Source organism: Arachis hypogaea, chromosome 6 (assembly GCF_003086295.3).
Source record: "Arachis hypogaea cultivar Tifrunner chromosome 6, arahy.Tifrunner.gnm2.J5K5, whole genome shotgun sequence".
NCBI classification, from domain to species: Eukaryota; Viridiplantae; Streptophyta; class Magnoliopsida; order Fabales; family Fabaceae; genus Arachis; species Arachis hypogaea.
Window position 1 is genome coordinate 95361779 of NC_092041.1, and position 21051 is coordinate 95382829.

At 36.4% G+C, this 21051-nt stretch overlaps 1 protein-coding gene and 1 non-coding gene across 16 annotated transcripts; both read right to left on the minus strand.

Moving 5' to 3' along the window:
• Window positions 1-3977: 3977 nt before the first annotated feature.
• Window positions 3978-4085, minus strand: LOC112700279 (small nucleolar RNA R71). The gene has a single exon (XR_003153189.1). It is a non-coding gene; the product is annotated as a small nucleolar RNA R71 (small nucleolar RNA).
• A 10633-nt stretch (window positions 4086-14718) lies between these two features.
• On the minus strand, window positions 14719-19429 carry LOC112697025 (probable sugar phosphate/phosphate translocator At1g06470). Of its 15 annotated transcripts, none has more exons than XR_011862513.1 (10): window positions 18887-19428; window positions 18249-18515; window positions 18114-18140; window positions 17554-17681; window positions 17331-17418; window positions 16852-17022; window positions 16331-16765; window positions 16014-16081; window positions 15352-15916; window positions 14719-14964 (listed from the first exon to the last, which is right to left on the minus strand). XR_011862513.1 is itself a non-coding variant. In XM_072197351.1 (10 exons), exons 7-10 carry the CDS (start codon window positions 16570-16572, stop codon window positions 14941-14943), a joined length of 435 nt encoding a protein of 144 aa, XP_072053452.1. In that variant the 5' UTR covers window positions 16573-16765; window positions 16852-17022; window positions 17331-17444; window positions 17554-17681; window positions 18114-18140; window positions 18249-18515; window positions 18937-19429; the 3' UTR covers window positions 14719-14940. The 15 variants fall into 15 exon arrangements, 11 of the variants coding, with proteins under 11 accessions (XP_072053452.1, XP_072053446.1, XP_072053449.1 ...); XR_011862510.1 differs by having other exon boundaries at window positions 17331-17444; XR_011862511.1 differs by having other exon boundaries at window positions 16331-16785; window positions 17331-17444; window positions 18882-19428.
• Window positions 19430-21051: the final 1622 nt, after the last annotated feature.

The following is a 21051-nucleotide window of genomic DNA, read 5'->3' on the forward strand; positions in this document are numbered from 1 at the left end:
TTCAAAGGATAGAGTGAGATGCCAAAACTGTTCAGAGGCAAAAAGCTAAAAGCCCCGCTCATCTAATTAATACTGATCTTCATAGATGTTTTTGGAATTCATTGCATATTCTCTTATTTTTATCTTATTTGATTTTCAGTTACTTGAGGACAAGCAACAATTTAAGTTTGGTGTTGTGATGAGCGGATAATTTGTACGCTTTTTGGCATTGTTTTTAGTATGTTCTAGTTAGTTTTTAGTATATTTTTATTAGTTTTTAGTTAAAATTCACTTTTCTGGACTTTACTATGAGTTTGTGTGTTTTTCTGTGATTTCAGGTATTTTCTGGCTGAAATTGAGGGACTTGAGCAAAAACCTGATTCAGAGACTGAAAAGGACTGCAGATGCTGTTGGATTCTAACCTCCCTGCATTCGAAGTAGATTTTCTGGAGCTACAAAAACCCAATTGGCGCGCTCTCAACGGCGTTGGAAAGTAGACATCCTGGGCTTTCCAGCAATATATAATAGTCCATACTTTGTCCAAGATTTGATGGCCCAAACCGGCGTTCCAAATCAGCTCAAAACTGCCCGGTGTTAAACGCCGGAACTGGCACAAGAATGGGAGTTAAACGCCCAAACTGGCACAAAAGCTGGCGTTTAACTCCAAGAAGAGTCTCTACATGAAAATGCTTCAATGCTCAGCCCAAGCACACACCAAGTGGGCCCGGAAGTGGATTTTTATGTCATTTACTCATCTTTGTAAACCTTAGGCTACTAGTTCTCTATAAATAGGACCTTTATCTATTGTATTTTAATCTTTTGATCACTTTAGATCTTAGATCAGATCTTGGTTCTTCTGGTTCCCTCTCTGGGGGCTGAAGCCAATGATCACACTATCACTAAAGTATTTTCAACGGTGGAGTTTCTACACACCAAAGATTAAGGTGTGGAGCTCTGCTGTACCTCGAGTATTAATGCAATTACTATTGTTCTTCTATTCAATTCAGCTTGTTCTTGTTCTAAGATATCACTTGTTCTTCAACTTGATGAATGTGATGATCGGTGACACTCATCATCATTCTCACCTATGAACGTGTGACTGTTAATCACCTCCGTTCTACCTTAGATTGGGTGGATATCTCTTGGATTCTCTAACCGGAATCTTCGTGGTATAAGCTAGAATTGATGACTGCATTCAAGAGAATCCGGAAGGTCTAAACCTTGTCTGTGGTATTCTGAGTAGGATTCAATGATTGAATGACTGTGACGAGCTTCAAACTCCTGAAGGCTGGGCGTTAGTGACAGACGCAAAAGAATCACTGGATTCTATTCCAACCTGATTGAGAACCGACAGATGATTAGCCGTGCCGTGACAGGGTGCGTTGAACATTTTCACTGAGAGGATGGGAGGTAGCCACTGACAACGGTGAAACCCTACATACAGCTTGCCATGGAAAGGAGTAAGAAGGATTGGATGAAGATAGTAGGAAAGCAGAGAGATGGAAGGGACAAAGCATCTTCATACGCTTATCTGAAATTCCCACCAATGAATTACATAAGTATCTCTATCTCTATCTTTATGTTTTATTCACACATCATCCATAACCATTTGAGTTTGCCTGACTAAGATTTACAAGGTGACCATAGCTTGCTTCATACCAACAATCTCTGTGGGATCGACCCTTACTCGCGTAAGGTTTATTACTTGGATGACCCAGTACACTTGCTGGTTAGTTGTGCGAAGTTGTGATAAAAAGTGGAGATTGCAGTTGAGCGTACCATGTTGATGGCGCCATTGATGATCACAATTTCGCCCACCAAGTTTTTGGCGCCGTTGCCGGGGATTGTTCGAGTTTTCGGCAAGCTTTTGGTCCGGTAACATCAGTGCCAAATTTCTGATCAGGCAACAGCACCAAGTTTTTGGCGCCGTTGCCGGGGATTATTGAGTTTGGACAACTGACGGTTCATCTTGTTGTTTAGATTAGGTATTTTTCTTCAGAGTTCTTAAGAATGAATTCTAGTGTTTCAAGGTGATGTTCTTATCATCACCAAAGCTGATTGATTTTCATCAATTTAGCTCTTGAATGAAATGTCCTGCTGAAGCTTGTTTAGCCATGTCTAATTTCTTTAGACTGAAGCTTTAGACTAACATTGCATGATTCCTGGAATTCTCATTAAGAATTTTGATATTTTTATTTTTCCTCTTCACTTAATTTTCGAAAAATCCAAAAAAATTACAAAACCAAAAATATTTTATGTTTCTTGTTTGAGTCTAGAGTCTCATGTTAAGTTTGGTGTCAATTGCATGTTTTTGTTCTTCTTGCATTCATTCATGTGTCTTAAGTGATCTTCGAGATGTTCTTGATGATTTCATTGCTCTGATCTTTAAATTCTCTTGACTTGAGTGTTTTGTGTTTCTCATGTGCATTCTCATTTTGTTAGTGTCAGTAGTATACAAACTGCTAAGTTTGGTGTCTTACATGCATTGTTATTTGATTTTAGTTGCATTTTGATTATTCCTCATTATTAAAAATCCAAAAATATTTTTTTAATTTGTGTCTTTTCAAGTCAATAATACAGAGAATTGAAGATTCAGAACATACAGCAGAGGAATTACACAGAAAAAGCTGGGCGTTCAAAACGCCCAGTGAAGAAGGGCAAACTGGCGTTTAAACACCAGCCAGGGTGCCTGGCTGGGCGTTTAACGCCCAAAAGGGTAGTAGTTTGGGCGTTAAACGCCAGAATGTGCACCATTCTGGGCGTTTAACGCCAGGATGGCACAAGAGGGAAGATTTTGTTTTCAAATCAAATTTTTTTTAAGTTTTCAAAATCTTTTCAAAATCAAATCTTTTTCAAATCATATCTTCTCAATCAAATCTTTTTCAAAATCAATTTCTTTCTGTTTTCAAAGATACTTGCTAACAATTAGTGATTTGATTCAACAATTCAAGTATGTTGCCTTTTCTGTTGGGAAAGGTTTAATGTTTGAATCATATCTTTTCTTGTTAGCCAAGTCATTAATTTTTAAAATCAAATCTTTCTAAAATGTTTTTCAAATCATGTTTTCTCAATCACATCTTTTTAAAACCAATCATATCTTCTTAACCACATCTTTTTCAAAATAGTTTTCAATCAAACCTTTTTAACTTCTAATTTCAAAATCTTTTTCAAAAATCATTTTTTTAACTTAGTTTTCGAAAATCAAATGGTATTTTTCAAAATGTTTTTTTTTCTAAAATCTTTTACTTAATTTTCGAAAATTACTTCCCCTCTTCTCATATCCTTCTATTTATGGACTAACACTATTCCTCAATGAACAATTCGAATTCCATCTCTCTTGATAAGTTTGAATTCTTCTACTTCTGCCTTCTATTTTTCTTTTCCTCTGACACCCCAAGGAATCTCTATACTGTGACATAGAAGATTCCATATTTTGTTGTTCTCTTCTCTTTCATATGAGCAGGAGCAAAGACAAAAGCATTCTTGTTGAGGCTGATCCTGAACCTGAAAGGACCTTGAAGTGAAAGCTAAGAGAAGCTAAGGCACAATTCTCTGTAGAGGACCTAACAGAAATCTTCAAAGGAGAAGAAACCATGGCAGCCGAAAACAACAACAATGCCAACAATGCAAGAAAGGTGCTGGGTGACTTTACTGCACCTACTCCCGACTTCTATGGGAGAAGCATCTCTATCCCTGCCATTAGAGCAAACAACTTTGAGCTTAAGCCACAATTAGTTTCTCTAATGCAACAGAATTGCAAGTTCCATGGACTTCCATTGGAAGATCCTCATCAGTTTTTAGCTGAATTCTTGCAAATCTGTGACACTGTCAAGACTAATGGGGTTGATCCTGAGGTCTACAGACTTATGCTATTCCCTTTTGCTGTAAGAGACAGAGCTAGAATATGGTTGGACTCACAACCTAAAGAAAGCCTGAACTCTTGGGAAAAGCTAGTCAATGCCTTCTTGGCAAAGTTCTTTCCACCTCAAAAATTGAGTAAGCTTAGAGTGGAAGTCCAAACCTTCAGACAGAAGGAAGGAGAATCCCTCTATGAAGCTTGGGAAAGATACAAACAATTAATCAGAAAGTGTCCCTCTGATATGCTTTCTGAATGGAGCATCATAGGTATTTTCTATGATGGTCTGTCTGAACTGTCCAAGATGTCTTTGGATAGCTCTGATGGAGGATCTCTTCATCTGAAGAAGACGCCTACAGAAGCTCAAGAACTAATTGGAATGGTTGCAAATAACCAATTCATGTACACTTCTGAAAGGAATCCTGTAAACAATGGGATAAATCAGAAGAAAGGAGTTCTTGAGATTGATACTCTAAATGCCATACTGGCTCAGAACAAAATATTGACTCAGCAAGTCAATTTGATTTCTCAAAGTCAGTCTGGAATGCAAAATGCACCAGGCAGTACTAAGGAAGCTTCATCTGAAGAAGAAGCTTATGATCCTGAGAACCCTTCAATGGAAGAGGTGAATTACATGGGAGAACCCTATGGAAACACCTATAATCCTTCATGGAGAAATCATCCAAATCTCTCATGGAAGGATCAACAGAGACCTCAACAAGGTTTCAACAACAATAATGGTGGAAGAAACAGGTTTAGCAATGGCAAGCCTTTTCCATCATCTTCTCAGCAACAGATAGAGAGTTCTAAGCAGAACACCTCTGACTTAGCAACCATGGTCTCTGATCTAATCAAAACCACTCAAAGTTTCATGACTGAAACAAGATCCTCCATTAGAAATTTGGAGGCACAAGTGGGTCAGCTGAGCAAGAAAATTACTGAACTCCCTCCTAGTACTCTTCCAAGCAATACAGAAGAAAATCCAAAAGGAGAGTGCAAGGCCATCAACAAGGCCGAATTTGGAGAGGAGGAAGAGGCAGTGAACGCCACTGAGGAAGACCTCAATGGACGTCCACTGGCCTCCAATGAGTTCCCTAATGAGGAACCATGGGAATCTGAGGCTCACACTGAGACCATAGAGATTCCATTGGATTTAATTCTGCCATTCATGAGCTCTGATCAGTATTCTTCCTCTGAAGAGGATGAGTATGTCACTGAAGAGCATGTTGCTAAATACCTTGGAGCAATCATGAAGCTGAATGACAAGTTATTTGGTAATGAGACTTGGGAGGATGAACCCCCTTTGCTCACCAAAGAACTGGATGACTTGTCTAGGCAGAAATTACCTCGAAAGAGACAAGATCCTGGGAAGTTTTCAATACCTTGTACCATAGGCACCATGACCTTTAAGAAGGCTCTGTGTGATTTAGGGTCAAGTGTAAACCTCATGCCTCTCTCTGTAATGGAGAAGCTAGGGATCTTTGAGGTGCAAGCTGCAAAAATCTCACTAGAGATGGCAGACAATTCAAGAAAACAAGCTTATGGACTTGTAGAGGATGTTCTGGTAAAAGTTGAAGACCATTACATCCCTGCTGATTTCATAGTCCCAGAGACTGGGAAGTGCATGGATGAATCCATCATCCTTGGCAGACCCTTCCTAGCCACAGCAAAGGCTGTGATTGATGTTGATAGAGGAGAATTGATCATTCAAATGAATGAAGAATCCTTTGTGTTTAAGGTTCAAGGATATCCCTCTGTCACCATGGAGAGGAAGCATGAAGAGCTTCTCTCAAAACAGAGTCAAACAGAGCCCCCACAGTCAAACTCTAAGTTTGGTGTTGGGAGGCCACAACCAACTTCTAAGTTTGGTGTTGAACCCCCACATTCAAACTCTAAGTTTGGTGTTGGGAGGTTCCAACATTGCTCTGAGTATCTGTGAGGCTCCATGAGAGCCCTCTGTCAAGCTACTGACATTAAAAAAGCGCTTGTTGGGAGGCAACCCAATGCTATATTTTATCTATTTTCCTTTGTTATTTTATGTTTTCTGTAGGTTGATGATCATGAGAAGTCACAAAATCAATTGAAAAAGCAAAAACAGAATGAAAAACAAAAAGAAAAACAGCACACCATGGAGGGGAACCTACTGGCGTTTAAACGCCAGTAAGGCTAGCAGATGGGCGTTTAACGCCCAGTCTGGCACCATTCTGGGCGTTTAACGCCAAAAAGGGGCACCAGTCTGGTGTTAAACGCCAGAAAAGGGCAAGAACTTCGCGTTAAACGCCAGAAATGGGCATCAGCCCGGCGTTTAACGCCAGAATTGGCACAGAGGGCATTTTTGCTCGCCACTTGGTGCAGGGATGAATTTTCCTTGACACCTCAGGATCTGTGGACCCCACAGGATCCCCACCTACCCTACCACCCTCTCTTTTCTTCACCCATTCACCAATCACCTCAACACCTCTTCCCCAAAAACCCTTCACCTATCAAATCCCATCTTTCTCTTCACCACTCACATCCATCCTTCATAAAACCCCACCTACCTCACCATTCAAATTCAAACCACTTTCCCACCCAAACCCACCCATACATGACCGAAACCTACCCCTTTCTCCACTCCTATATAAACCCATCTTCACTCCTTCATTTTCATACAACCTAAACACTACTTCTTCCCCTTGGCCGAAACCACAAAGCCATTTTCATCTCCTTCATTTCTTCTTCTTCTACTCTATTCTTTCTTCTTTTGCTCGAGGACGAGCAAACCTTTTAAGTTTGGTGTGGTAAAAGCATTACTTTTTGTTTTTTCATAACCATTTATGGCATCCAAGGCCGGAGAAACCTCTAGAAAGAGGAAAGGGAAGGCAAAAGCTTCCACCTCCGAGTCATGGGAGATGGAGAGATTCATCTCAAGGGTGCATCAAGACCACTTCTATGAAGTTGTGGCCTTAAAGAAGGTGATCCCTGAGGTCCCTTTCAAACTCAAAAAGAGTGAATATCCGGAGATCCGACATGAGATCCGAAGAAGAGGTTGGGAAGTTCTTACCAACCCCATTCAACAAGTCAGAATCTTAATGGTTCAAGAGTTCTATGCCAATGCATGGATCACCAAGAACCATGATCAAAGTGTGAACCCGGACCCAAAGAATTGGCTTACAATGGTTCGGGAGAAATACTTGGATTTTAGTCCGGAAAATGTAAGGTTGGCATTCAACTTGCCCATGATGCAAGGAGATGAACACCCTTACACTAGAAGGGTCAACTTTGATCAAAGGTTGGACCAAGTCCTCATAGACATTTGTGAAGAGGGCCCCCAATGGAAGAGAGATTCAAGAAGGAAGCCGGTTCAATTGAGAAGGCATGACCTCAAGCCTGTGGCTAGGGGGTGGTTGGAGTTTATCCAACGCTCAATCATTCCCACTAGCAACCGGTTCGAAGTTACTATAGACCGGGCCATCATGATTCATAGCATCATGATTGGAGAAGAAATAGAAGTTCATGAGGTTATGTCCCAAGAACTTTATAAGGTGGCGGACAAGTCCTCTACCTTGGCAAGGTTAGCCTTTCCTCATCTCATTTGTCACCTCTTTTATTCAATTGGAATTGACATAGAGGGAGACACCCTCATTGATGAGGACAAGCCCATCACTAAGAAAAGGATGGAGCAAACAAGAGACCCCTCTCATCATGAAATCCCTGAGATGCCTCAAGGGATGCACTTTCCTCCACAAAACTATTGGGAGCAACTGAACACCTCCCTAGGAGAATTGAGTTCCAACATGGGACAACTAAGGGTGGAGCACCAAGAACATTCCATCCTCCTCCATGAAATTAGAGAATATCAAAGAATCATGAGAGAGGAGCAACAAAGACAATGAAGAGACATTGAGGAGCTCAAGCACTCCATAAGATCTTCAAGAGGAAGAACAAGCCGCCATCACTAAGGTGGACCCGTTCTTTAATTTTCTTGTTCTTTATTTTTCTGTTTTTCGAAAAATCATGCTTATGTTTATCTATGTTTATGTCTTGTGATCATTAGTGTCTTAGTGTCTATGCCTTAAAGTTATGAATGTCCTATGAATCCATCACCTCTCTTAAATAAAAAATTGTTCTTAATTGAAAAAGAGAAGAATTACATGAATTTTGAATTTTATAATAGATTAATTATTTTGATGTGGTGGCAATACTTTTGTTTTCTGAATGTATGCTTAAACAGTGCATATGTCTTTTGAATTTGTGGTTCATGAATGTTGGCTCTTGAAAGAATGATGAAAAAGGAGACATGTTACTGAGGATCTGAAAAATCATAAAAATGATTCTTGAAGCAAGAAAAAAATAGTGAATACAAAAAAAACGAAAAAAAAAAGAGAAAGAAAAAGAAAGAAATAAAGTTGTGATCCAAGGCCAAAAGAGTGTGCTTAAGAACCCTGGACACCTCTAATTGGGGACTCTAGCAAAGCTGAGTCACAATCTGAAAAGGTTCACCCAATTATGTGTCTGTGGCATGTATGTATCCGGTGGTAATACTGGAAGACAGAGTGCTTTGGGCCACGGCCAAGACTCAATAAGTAGCTGTGTTCAAGAATTATCATACTTAACAGGGAGAATCAATGACGCTATCCGGATTCTGAGTTCCTAAAGAAGCCAATCATTCTGAATTTCAAAGGATAGAGTGAGATGCCAAAACTGTTTAGAGGCAAAAAGCTAAAAGCCCCGCTCATCTAATTAATACTGATCTTCATAGATGGTTTTGGAATTCATTGCATATTCTCTTCTTTTTATCTTATTTGATTTTTAGTTGCTTGAGGGCAAGCAACAATTTAAGTTTGGTGTTGTGATGAGCGGATAATTTGATGAGCGGATAATTTGTACGCTTTTTGGCATTGTTTTTAGTATGTTTTTAGTATGTTCTAGTTAGTTTTTAGTATATTTTTATTAGTTTTTAGTTAAAATTCACTTTTCTGGACTTTACTATGAGTTTGTGTGTTTTTCTGTGATTTCAGGTATTTTCTGGCTGAAATTGAGGGACTTGAGCAAAAACCTGATTCAGATACTGAAAAGGACAGCAGATGCTGTTGGATTCTAACCTTCCTACATTCGAAGTGGATTTTCTGGAGCTACAGAAGCCTAGTTGGCGCGCTCTCAACGGCGTTGGAAAGTAGACATCCTGGGCTTTCCAGAAATATATAATAGTTCATACTTTGCCCAAGATTTGATGGCCCAAACCGGCGTTCCAAATCAGCTCAAAACTGCCCGGCGTTAAACGCCGGAACTGGCACAAGAATGGGAGTTAAACGCCCAAACTGGCACAAAAGCTGGTGTTTAACTCCAAGAAGAGTCTCTACACGAAAATGCTTCAATGCTCAGCCCAAGCACACACCAAGTGAGCCCGGAGGTGGATTTTTATGTCATTTACTCATCTTTGTAAACCTTAGGCTACTAGTTCTCTATAAATAGAACCTTTATCTATTGTATTTTAATCTTTTGATCACTTTAGATCTCTAGATCATCTGGGTAGCTATCTTTGTTATTATGCTATCTTAGATCATTGGGAGGCTGGCCATTCGGCCATGCCTAGACCTTGTTCTTATGTATTTTCAACGGTTGAGTTTCTACACACCATAGATTAAGGTGTGGAGCTCTGCTGTACCTCGAGTATTAATGCAATTACTATTGTTCTTCTATTCAATTCGGCTTATTCTTGTTCTAAGATATCACTTGTTCTTCAACTTGATGAATGTGATGATCTGTGACACTCATCATCATTCTCACCTATGAACGTGTGACTGTCAATCACCTCCGTTCTACCTTAGATTGGGTGGATATCTCTTAGATTCTTTAACCGGAATCTTCGTGGTATAAGCTAGAATTGATGACTGCATTCAAGAGAATCCGGAAGGTCTAAACCTTGTCTGTGGTATTCTGAGTAGGATTCAATGATTGAATGACTGTGACGAGCTTCAAACTCCTGAAGGCTGGGCGTTAGTGACAGACGCAAAAGAATCACTAGATTCTATTCCAACCTGATTGAGAACCAACAGATGATTAGCCGTGCCGTGACAGGGTGCGTTGAACATTTTCACTGAGAGGATGGGAGGTAGCCACTGACAACGGTGAAACCCTACATACAGCTTGCCATGGAAAGGAGTAAGAAGGATTGGATGAAGACAGTAGGAAAGCAGAGAGACGGAAGGGACAAAGCATCTTCATACGCTTATCTGAAATTCCCACCAATGAATTACATAAGTATCTCTATCTCTATCTTTATGTTTTATTCATACATCATCCATAACCATTTGAGTTTGCCTGACTAAGATTTACAAGGTGACCATAGCTTGCTTCATACCAACAATCTCTGTGGGATCGACCCTTACTCGCGTAAGGTTTATTACTTGGATGACCCAGTACACTTGCTGGTTAGTTGTGCGAAGTTGTGATAAAAAGTTGAGATTGCAATTGAGCGTACCATGTTGATGGCGCCATTGATGATCACAATTTCGCCCACCACTAGGAAAGGTCGTTACACGAAAAAACCAAAACCTGGACCAGGATGTCAGCAACCTCAAACAGCTCCGCCTTCGGCTTTGGCTTCCCACCGCGATGACTCTCAAATTCTCCCGGATAGTGGTGATAGTGTCCCTGCAACTTCACGCCCGTTCCTTCCACCGTGTAGTGTACCAAGGCCTGCTCCACAGACGAGCACAAATAACATTCAGAACTCAGAGCCAGGCCACGCGTAAACATGGCAGCTAATGCAAATGATGTAGATTCTCTTGATCAAGAAGTTGATGACCCTTTGTTGATTCTAGAGCTCTGAGTCGCAAAGGACGTAAGACTATAGAGTTTTGGACAATTAAGATCATCGGTAATGTATTTAACTTCTTTTCTTTGTTCAACATGATTTAGACTCTATTATATATTAATTTTCTAAGTTCCAACTATGAGAAGAGCATCAAACCCATCCTTAATTTACACTATACCATAATTCGTTCATCCCAAGTGCTTTCCATTACAACACAGTCAACGACAAAGAACTTCTCCAATACTTGAATCGTGCTTTTTATTTCTTCTTTTCTTGTATGCTGTCCACAACGGTTACACATATAAGGTATTATATTTTTTTAGATTCCGACGGCAAAATCAAGCCGGAAAAATTAAGCGTAAGGGAGGCTATGGAACGGCCTAACGATAGAAGGATCGTGCTCAAGTTCAACAACGAAAAGCAATCGATTGGAGACGAAGCTAGACTGTGAGTGCCGTGCTTGGTCTGCTAGGATTTGACTATGAAAAATTTTCTATCTGTGAGGAAAGTTGGCATAAGATTACCACTAAAGACAAGCTTTATAACGAATGTGTCAAGGTAAAAGTTTATACCCATGTTGAATTAAATTTCTTATTATTACAATTATTGACAAATTGTATTATCTGTATAGCAAATTTTCCACTTTGATGAAGATAGTGAAGAAACTATCAAGAAAAATATTTTTTGAAAAGTATAGGAAAGTCTTGGAAGGAAATAAGGCTGAGGTTGTATAATGCTTTTTATGACCCAACATTCACGACTGAACAAAATGTTGAGCACCGTCCGCTGGGAATTAATCGAGAGCATTGGAGATGGTTCCTTGACTATCGCGCCAAGGCTGAGACGAAGGTAATCGAGTATATCATTGATACATAACAATACAATTTATGTTGCATTGAGTCTTTTTAAATCGGATTCTTATCGCCCTTTATTTCTGATGGACCAATAGGAAAAATGCAGAAAAAACGCGATTAATCAATCAAAACAATTATATATCCACACTGGCGGTTCAAAAAGCTTCACACGGCGGATTAAGGGAGAGGTACTTCACTTTTTTATTCACTCTTTGGACTATCTCTATGACTTAAGTTTCTTTGATTGTGTGGAATACGGTAGTGGCATAAACTTTGTTGTTACAGTCAGAACAACAAGGGAGGAGAGTCGGTAGAGGAGAGTTATGGATCACAGTGCACAAAAAAGATGGCTCCTATATCAATGATGAAGCAAGAGCAATTGGTGTAAGTACTACTTATTATAATTGATCAATAAAATTATGATCTCTAATAGGTTAATAGTTTACTTCTCTATTTTATTTTGTTTTTTATTTCTTTATTGAATGGTTTACTTCATGAATTAGTTTGGTATTAGGTTGGAAACAGTAATAAAATATTCAAATATGAGTTTCTATTAATCCTAATCCATCTGCTTTTCAACTACAATTTCATCCTCTATGTCAAAATGGACCAAAAGAAGTTTACAATTTTCAATTCTGCTCACTTTTAATTATTGTTACAAATTTACCTCAAATGTTGCTAGAACTTCAATGTAATTTAGAAATAGTTGAGGTAGAATTGAAATAATTTAGTTTCAATTATCCCTTATTTCTTTTTATAGTGGTTGGCATCCTATGAAACAAATGCTCTATTTTGGTTGTTTTATGTAAATAATTTTTTAGACCAATTTTTTTCATTCATATTTTATGTTCTTTTACCACATGAAAGTGATACAGTTAATCATCATGTTTGGTGTGTTCTTGACATGAGATGGACCTATAAACAAAATGATTGTATTTGCTAATTTGTGTCTGTAGGAAAGAATTGAGGATATTGAGCAACAGGATGAGTCTTGTAGAGTGTTGTCTCAAAATGATTCCATTACTTAGGTTTTTGGAAAAGAAAAACCGGGTAGAGTACGTGGTGTGGGTTTCGGTCCGACTCCTAGTCAACTCTTCGATCCAAATTCACATGCGCCGGGCAACGGAGTCCAAGTAGAGGAGACCCAGAGGAAGTTGCTTAAACTACAGGCAGAGTTGGAAGGTGAGAAGTTGAAGAGGAAGGTGATGGAGGATGAGGTAGCAGCAAAGAAGAAAAAGAGACAGGCGATGAAGAGTGCTCTGATTTATCTATTTCAATGGCAGGGTGAGGAGCTGCCACCAGACATCGCTGCAGGGATGAGTTCCGTGGAATGATAGAGTGAAAAATAGTAGATTAGGATTGGAGATATTTTGGATTGAAGCAAGCATTTTTTTTTTGAATTAGACCATGCAACTCTTTGCAAGAGATTTGTTTTCTTCGTATTTTCATGAATATATTATTTTGTTTTGCAGATAATTTTTTTATTTTTGCTACAAGTTTAGATTCTAAAGTTAAAAATATTAACTCTTAAAATAATAAAAAATCTAAAAAAGCAAAAAAAATAATTCTATAATATTTTAAAAAATTATACGATTTTTTTAGAAAAATCCAAATTTACTTTTTTTCCCTTAATATAGCGGCGGTTTTAAACCGCCGAAAAGTGTCTCAAAGTTTGAAAAATCTGTCTGATATTGTGGTGGCAACCGCTAATAACTGTGCTCGAAACCTTAGTTCCATTTTACGGCGGTTTTAAGACCGGTGCCAAACATGCATCAACTTAAATACGTCGAAGTAAATAGCGGCGGTTCCGCCGGTAAACATGCTGAAAATCGTGTCACTCGCATTTTTGGCGGCGATTTTCTGAATGATTAGCAAAAATTTAATTTAGCGGCAGTTATACCAACGGTTGCTGGAAACCGCCGTCAAACCTAATCCCCGCGCCTATAACCAGGGCGGTCCAGTGAGCCGCTGGCCTTTGATTTTGCGGCAATTTAAAACCGCCGCTAATTATGAAAAAAACCGCCGATAAGTAACGCCTCCCTTGTAGTGATCTGAAGCTCCTAACTACTTAGTCTGTTGATACCTATATCACGAACATCTAGATGCCCCTTGACATTGAAATGGTTCTATGTTAAACACATTCGTAACAAATTAATCAACCCCATCAAAGAACTTAAGTTTTAATGTCCCCCTCCATTGACCGTTATCCGTATCATACATTCACTAACGATGACTTAGAATTATTTTGCCACAAACAACTTAGAAAATTCAACCAAGAACACCATTTATAAAATGTTTTAGAAATTTTGAGAGTTTTGCCTATAATTAGACACTTCTACCAAACATAATTTTCAATTCTTACAAACCAAACAAATTCAACAACATATTCATAATTCAACAAATATTTTTAAACGATTTTAATAAAAATTTGGTAGAGCTTTTCTCTTAATTCAGACCAAATTAAGAAATCTTAATTTTCACAAAATAAATAATTGCTAGCATAAATAAAAATAAGTATATATTCAAATAAATCTCAAATCCTAGTCATTTTAATATGCATCTCCTTATTACTTCACTATATTTCAGTAAATAAGAATTTTGAGAAGGTGCCACTAGATAATCTTCTCCCACACTAAATGAGAAATTTTCTTGTTACATATGAAGATCTCACAACTAGAAAATGAATTAATACAGACAGATTTACAGACAGATTTAGTCTCTATTACAGACGGATTTTTGGTTATTGATGAAATTACCGACGGATTTTGTCCCTCTGTAAAAGCCCCGTCGGAAATTATTTACCGACGGTTTTTTTTCGTCAGAAAATTACCGACGGATTTTTACCAGTTACCGACAAATTTTCTCTCTGTAATTACAGACAGATTTTCAGACAAATTTTCCGTTTGTAATTACAGATGAATTTTTAGACGGATTTTTCATCTGTAATTTCAGATGAATTTTCAGACGGATTTTCCGTCTGTAATTACAAACGGATTTTCCGACAGATTTTCTGCCTGTAATTTGAACCTTGGAAAATCATCTGACACTCTGATTACAGACAAAAAATTCGTCTATCAATCCGTCAGTAAGATAAAATAGAATTTTTTTTATTTTTTCAATTACAAAATAAACTTGTTTTCATACAAAATAAATATAAATTTAATACAAAATTTTAACTAATTTGTATTCGAGTATTTATAATATTTCAAAAAATAAACAAATTCATCGTATTTATCAAGCAAGTCAATATAATTCAAAATATAGACAAAATGTATTGATACATTAACTATAGTCCTCAGTGTATTGTTCAACCATACTAAATTTATCAACTATAATTCATAACATTGTATTATATGAGAAAAATTATATTATGCAAATCTCTACATGCCAATCAACTAGTATCCTACACATGCTTTGAGTAATGTGGTGTTGCTTTATATCTCTTAATGCAATTAGAAAAGGAATACACTTCTTGGCTGCAAAAATTTCAAAGTACTGCATGTCAGTAAAAGTACACAGCAAAGAAAAATACATGAAAAATGTCAATAATAACAGTTATTCAATTTGTTATGGCACAAAAAACTCATTACTTAACATTCTTAATGAAAATTATGTCAATTGAAAGCATAAGAACTAACCATGATCTGTACAATATGAAAATATTTCAATATATAATTTATTAACTCTTAGAAATAAAAGACCAAACAAACAAGTTTTATGAAAAGAAAAGGCCAATGAGCACAATTTCAAATTAACTTTCCAAGGTTAAGAGTCTATATAGAAAGAGACATTGTCAAAATCCATATGCATGCAAATATCCAAACATGCATAGATGCATAGATGTTTGCCCTGTAATTAGTTACCTAAAGATGATAGCCAGCAAAAAAGTAATCGTCGGAGTCAAGTTGTTCATAGCTACTGAATCTATCAGGATCATTCACATACTGGGATTTATGGATTGATTGACCAAAAGCAAAAATGAATATTTAAATATCAATCATTTTAATTGAGACAGTGAGCCACTATCATGTAAACAGTAAACCTTAGAAGAGTAAATATTTCCCACAAATTATTGCATGCAAAATTTACAGAACTTACCATAGGATCTTCCTATCAATTGGTTTTGCAATTCAACACACATGACGAGAATGAAAAATCAGGTCCAACTCAGAAAACATGAAGCAGCATTGTTTAGGGCATAAAGAATGGTAAAAATACAAAAAAAAGGAACATGCTTGTGCAAGTGCAATTGTGTGTTGGTAATGCAGGTATAATGCATCTGTAGAAAAAGTATAATATAGAAAAAAATGAAATTCAAACATAATACCTGCAAAAGAATCTGAGTCATGCACCAGCGAAAGCCAGACATAACAGCAGCAAGCATGACAAGTATGAATCCAAATAATTCAAACTCTGTTTCTTTTGCGACTGCATTATACCAAAGAAAAAAATCCAGATGCAAGGTTTGAGATACATATTAAAATATTAAATTATCACCATGAAAAATGAAGGGCCTCATTTGTACCTGTTAATAGTATCCCAATGGAGATGACCATGATGATGCCTGATAGTTTAAAGCTTGGTGTCTCCAACCTTCCAACATATATTTACATTTAAATGTTAGGTAAGATTATAATGTGTAGTATAATGCTATATACATGAAAGTATATATATAGCTGAGAGCGTTTTTATCTGAAGTACGTCACTTGAGATCTCTCAAGAATAACATTTGCTTTCCATAATACTTCCACAAATTTTCTTAGAGCAGCTCCTTAAGATTTGATTTTTTTTTCTTTTCTCAAATAATCACATAATTTATAGAGGTAATTACAAGAAATTCACCTAAAAGCAAATGCAGACAGAAATAGAAAAATTGGAGCAGCAGATTTACACTCAAAATCCGAGTCTTCCTCTAAACTAACATCTTTATCCTTGCGTTGCTGCTCCAAATGGACTGTTCCATTATTATCACACCATCCTGAAAATGAAGGTTCTCGATGAAAGCCAAACCCTATGCTTCCATTGTTGACGTCATTGACCTCGGTGAAGTCAACCCCCTCTGAAGAAAATTCACTCTGTACCATCTCCTGTATATTTAGTTATATCCATGATAATGTAGATATGCCACACAAGTTATGTTTATTCATGGAAGACAAATCCTGTATGTCAAAGGGAAGCAAATCATCCTTTCTTATTTCAAGAACTCCATCAACTTCAGGTTTCAACCTCACTAGCATATGAATCAAGTAGAGGTCTAAATAGTCCAACCCAAGTTTCCTAATCAATTTGAAGAGCAACTATACATCGGTGAGATTATATACAATATATGATATATTTTTTTCTTTTTTAATTACTTTACATACTTGAGTGTGGTCTTGAGAGCTGAAAGGACAAGGTCATGGTGAGCATTGTTGCACCAAAGTTTGGAAGTGATGAAGGCTTCATGGCGGCTGTTTATGATTCCAAGCTCTAAGGCCTTATCAGGCTACAAGCAAGCAGAAGGCAACAGACGCCAGCTGATAGAGCTCATTTGTCTGCATAAACAGGATTATTACTCAACAGCTCAGAAAGACAAAAATATACAACTGAACAATGGCAATAGCCAAACAAAGGCCCGAACTTGCAAAATTTCCATTCAATTGAACTATCGTGCCATTTTCAAAAGATACATTCCCTCTGCATATTGATAATTCATTATTGGTGCAATTTGTATCTATACAAATTAATTTAATATAAACTTGTGTGGCATAACTATACTAATTCTAAAATTTCAAGGACGGTGTAAATATAATAAATAGAAAAAATTGCATGTGCAACCCACATAGATATAGGAAAGGTATACCTGAGATTGAATAAATTCAATAATCTCTAGCAGCCTTGCTGATTGCTGAGAGTTAATCCCAGTAGAAGTTCTTTCTATTGTTGGTAGTCTGTTTAAAATTATTTCAAGATAACTCTACCAAAATAATGAACAAGAATAATAGTAAGTTGACCAGCATCTAGATATATTCAGCCCAGCATTATGCACGAAAGGGGAAAAGGAACAAAAATAAAACATGTTGAACCTTAGTTGTATATGAGCCATCCAATTCAAGCATTGAACCCGCTACTGACACTGCATCTTTATTAACACCTTTGATCTGAATATATATGGGCCAAGGATATCTTGTAGATGATCAACCTCAATTAGAATCTACATGAAAAAATGGGACAAGAATTTTAATAGCAAGTTAAACTAATTAACAAAAATAAGCCTAGAGATGATCTTGACAAGTGAACATCCTTTTGTGCAATAATATAATGATATATCTTACTGCACAGAAGTACTCCGATCACGAGAGTTTTACAACCAAAAAGATACCACTTATTAAATAATAAGATTTTTCATTGTTCTATATGGATTTGGATTGTTTCTAAGTTCAAATGTTATCCATGCCAGACATAATATAGAGTTTGTCAATAGTTGAAACATGCTATCTTTCGTTTCAAGGACCACAAGTTTACATAATCTATCTCTGGCTTAAAGAAGTTTTATGGCTTTTGTGAATACTCTTCTTTACATTAGTATTTACAATGTTTCTACTTGAATTCAGAAATAAAATGAGATCCCCAATGATATCCTCACCTTTTAGCTTGAGGACAGAAGAAAGGGCTGCAAGAAGAAAGAAGGTTCTGTCATCAATCAAATTTAGTTGTTTATGAGCTTTAATTAACCTTACTACAAATAAAAATCAGAATTAATTAACTGAGTATTACTTGCCTTTCCTTTCTCTATTGATCTAAATCAATTTCAGAAACTTGAAGAAAAGTTCAATGCCAATGAGGCACAAAAAGTGCAACTTCATACAAAACTCAAGGTTGGTTGACAAGTAAAATTTAATACCAAGTGTCTGTTACTATGAACAATATTTACTTCCTCAGTTCAGTTTGGTCACCAAATCATTCAATCCCCTCATTTTGCAGAAAAAAGCAGAGACAGAGATCAGAAAACTTCGCCAAAACTTTTGCTTCAAAGCAAGGCCACTACCTGATTTTTACAAGGAAAGGATAGAATCAAACAAGGAGACACGGAAGGTATCTTAAACTGTTTGCAATAATAATATAATCTTTTTTCCCATTTTCTCCTCAAGCTTTGTTTGGTTAACAATATTGTTCTTAATCTCCATGTGGTTCCGGATAATTGAGTCCTTATAAAATTTGATTTGGTTCTTAGAACAATAAAATTCTATTTTCTGTCCTATTTTCTCTTTCTTTTTCACAAGATCCTAAAAATGAAAATAGAAAATAAAAACGCAAACCGAACACACTCTTAATTTTTCTAATTGTAATTTATATTTTCAGGATCCACAGATACAATCTGAATCAAGAAAGGCTACTCCTCAGAGTCAGAGACCTTACAATGGCAGTGGCACCAATAAGAATTTCCAGGAAAAGACTCAGCGCCGCACCTTTGCTCATCATTTGAGTACTACTCTTGAGAATACATCACCAAATATTCAGCAAGGAAACCTCAAGAATAGGATTACCATGTCTGCGTTCGATCTTTGAAATGACGGAAGTGATTATTGTCTCAAATTGAACTGACAAGAAAACAAAGTCTGTAACAGTGTTAGGAGCCATGAGATCAGATCGTGAGACGAGAAGAATGTGCAGTGAGGGCAAGTGAATGAAGAACTAGAAGAGAGAAGACAGAAAAAAAAAGAGAGAAATAGAGGTTATCGGAACGCGATCTGAAATTGGGAAGCACAGATCTAAACGGAGGGGACTGAAACACAGCTCAAACAGAAGCAGGAAAATGGAGCTCGTAAGCGATGGAGAGAACGGCGGCGGTGAAAGAAGCTCCTGCGATGGGGAGAGTGTGGACGGAGCAATGGAGAGAGCGTGGATGGAGAGAAGGAGAAGCTTCTGCTAAACTTGTGTGGAGTATGAATAGATCGAGAGGGTAAGATCTGAGCTAGGGTTAATTTAATATTTTTTGACGAAAAATTTAAATTACAGACGAATTTTTTCTCTGTAATAATTTAATAAAACGCAACGTTTTACCTGTTTAATTACAGACGAATTTTCCGTTTGTAACTATATATCACGGAAAAAAAATTAATTTTTTTAACGGAATTATTGACGGATTTTCTTTTCCGTCTGTAATTTATGCTAATCTATTTTTTTGTTTTTCGACAAAAAATCCCTCTGAAATTTTCTCTGTATTTTTGTGGAATAAAATCCGTCAGAAATATCCGTCTATAATAACTAATTTTCTAGTAGTGTCTGAGTTGAATAGATTATATAATCACTTCCTAAATAACTTTTAACTTTTTTCTTAATTGTTTTCAGTCTTTAGACTAATATTTGGACTTTATTACTAAAAATTCGACTAATTCAGTTTAACAAATTACAGTTATCTTTTTTATATAGATTTTTTTTCGATGAAACTCAATTTCAAATTATTATTAATAATAATATATAATTTGATCACTTTCTTTTCATCAGCAAGTAGTGCATCACCATCATTGTTTGTAAGCATAGGAATTACAAAGGTGCCAGCTGTGGAAGTGACAATACAATGTGAATTGTGAAAGATAAGACATGTTACTCTTGCTGGCTTATGAATATTAAAAAAATATAAAAATATAAAATAGAGAATTAAATATCATATATATTTTATGAGTTTTTCTTTTAATTATGTTTATTCTATACATAGTATGTAATTTCTCATTGTGTAACTGAATGCCTACCTTTATTTAAACCTAGAAATTCTATGATGCGCCATCTTCTAATCTAATTGGTTATTACAGTAGTTGACAAATTGTAATGATCCACGAAAATAGTGCAAGCATGCATATATTTACGTTTAGTTTCCAATCTAATTGTTTTGGAAAATGGGAAGAGAGGTTCACTATAAACCCTACGTATTTAAATTATTGTCGAATTTTTCCACAGAAAAATTCGACAATATTATTGGTTTTATTAAATGAAATGGTGTGTTTCACTAAAATGGGTTATTGTCAAAATTTTTTGTTGAAATATCTGACAATAAAAGGTGTGCCAATTTAAATATTATGTGTCATTTGTTTTAGATGAATTTTTTGGTGGAATTGAAACATAAATTCGATGATAACTTTTTAAGCTCGATGAAATTGGTCATCTATCCATAAAATTTGCTGGTAAAACTGTCAATTATTTCTCGCAGAATCTAATAGTAAATCCGTCAGTATTCAGTGTATTTCTTGTAAGAATATAATTTAAAAGATTTTTTTATAGTGAATTTAAAACAGCTTCCAAGAAGATTGAAAAAAAAACATTATAATCTTAGAAAGAGTTGTTTTAAATAACAAGTTTAGATCCTTTCAAAAGTGTCTTCTGAAATACTTTATTTTATGAGATAGTTTTTGAGATTATTAAAAGACTTCATATATTAAGTTAGACAAAAATCAGAGGTATATCGACATACAGAATTTGTGACAACCATAAAGATAAACATCTCTTATATATAATAAATAATAAACATGGAATATAAAGAGTTAAGAATTCAGAAGATGTATATAACGATATATACTGGAAAATTA

Coding starts and splice junctions, on each gene's coding strand:
- LOC112697025 (XM_072197351.1), bottom strand. CDS start 16,572: ATGGTACAGAGTGAATTTTCTTCAGAGGGGGTTGACTTCACCGAGGTC. Junction 15,917..16,013: donor CATTGGGATACTATTAACAG/GTACAAATGAGG, acceptor GGTATAATGCAG/TCGCAAAAGAAACAGAGTTT. Junction 14,965..15,815: donor TGACTCAGATTCTTTTGCAG/GTATTATGTTTG, acceptor AAATTTTTGCAG/CCAAGAAGTGTATTCCTTTT.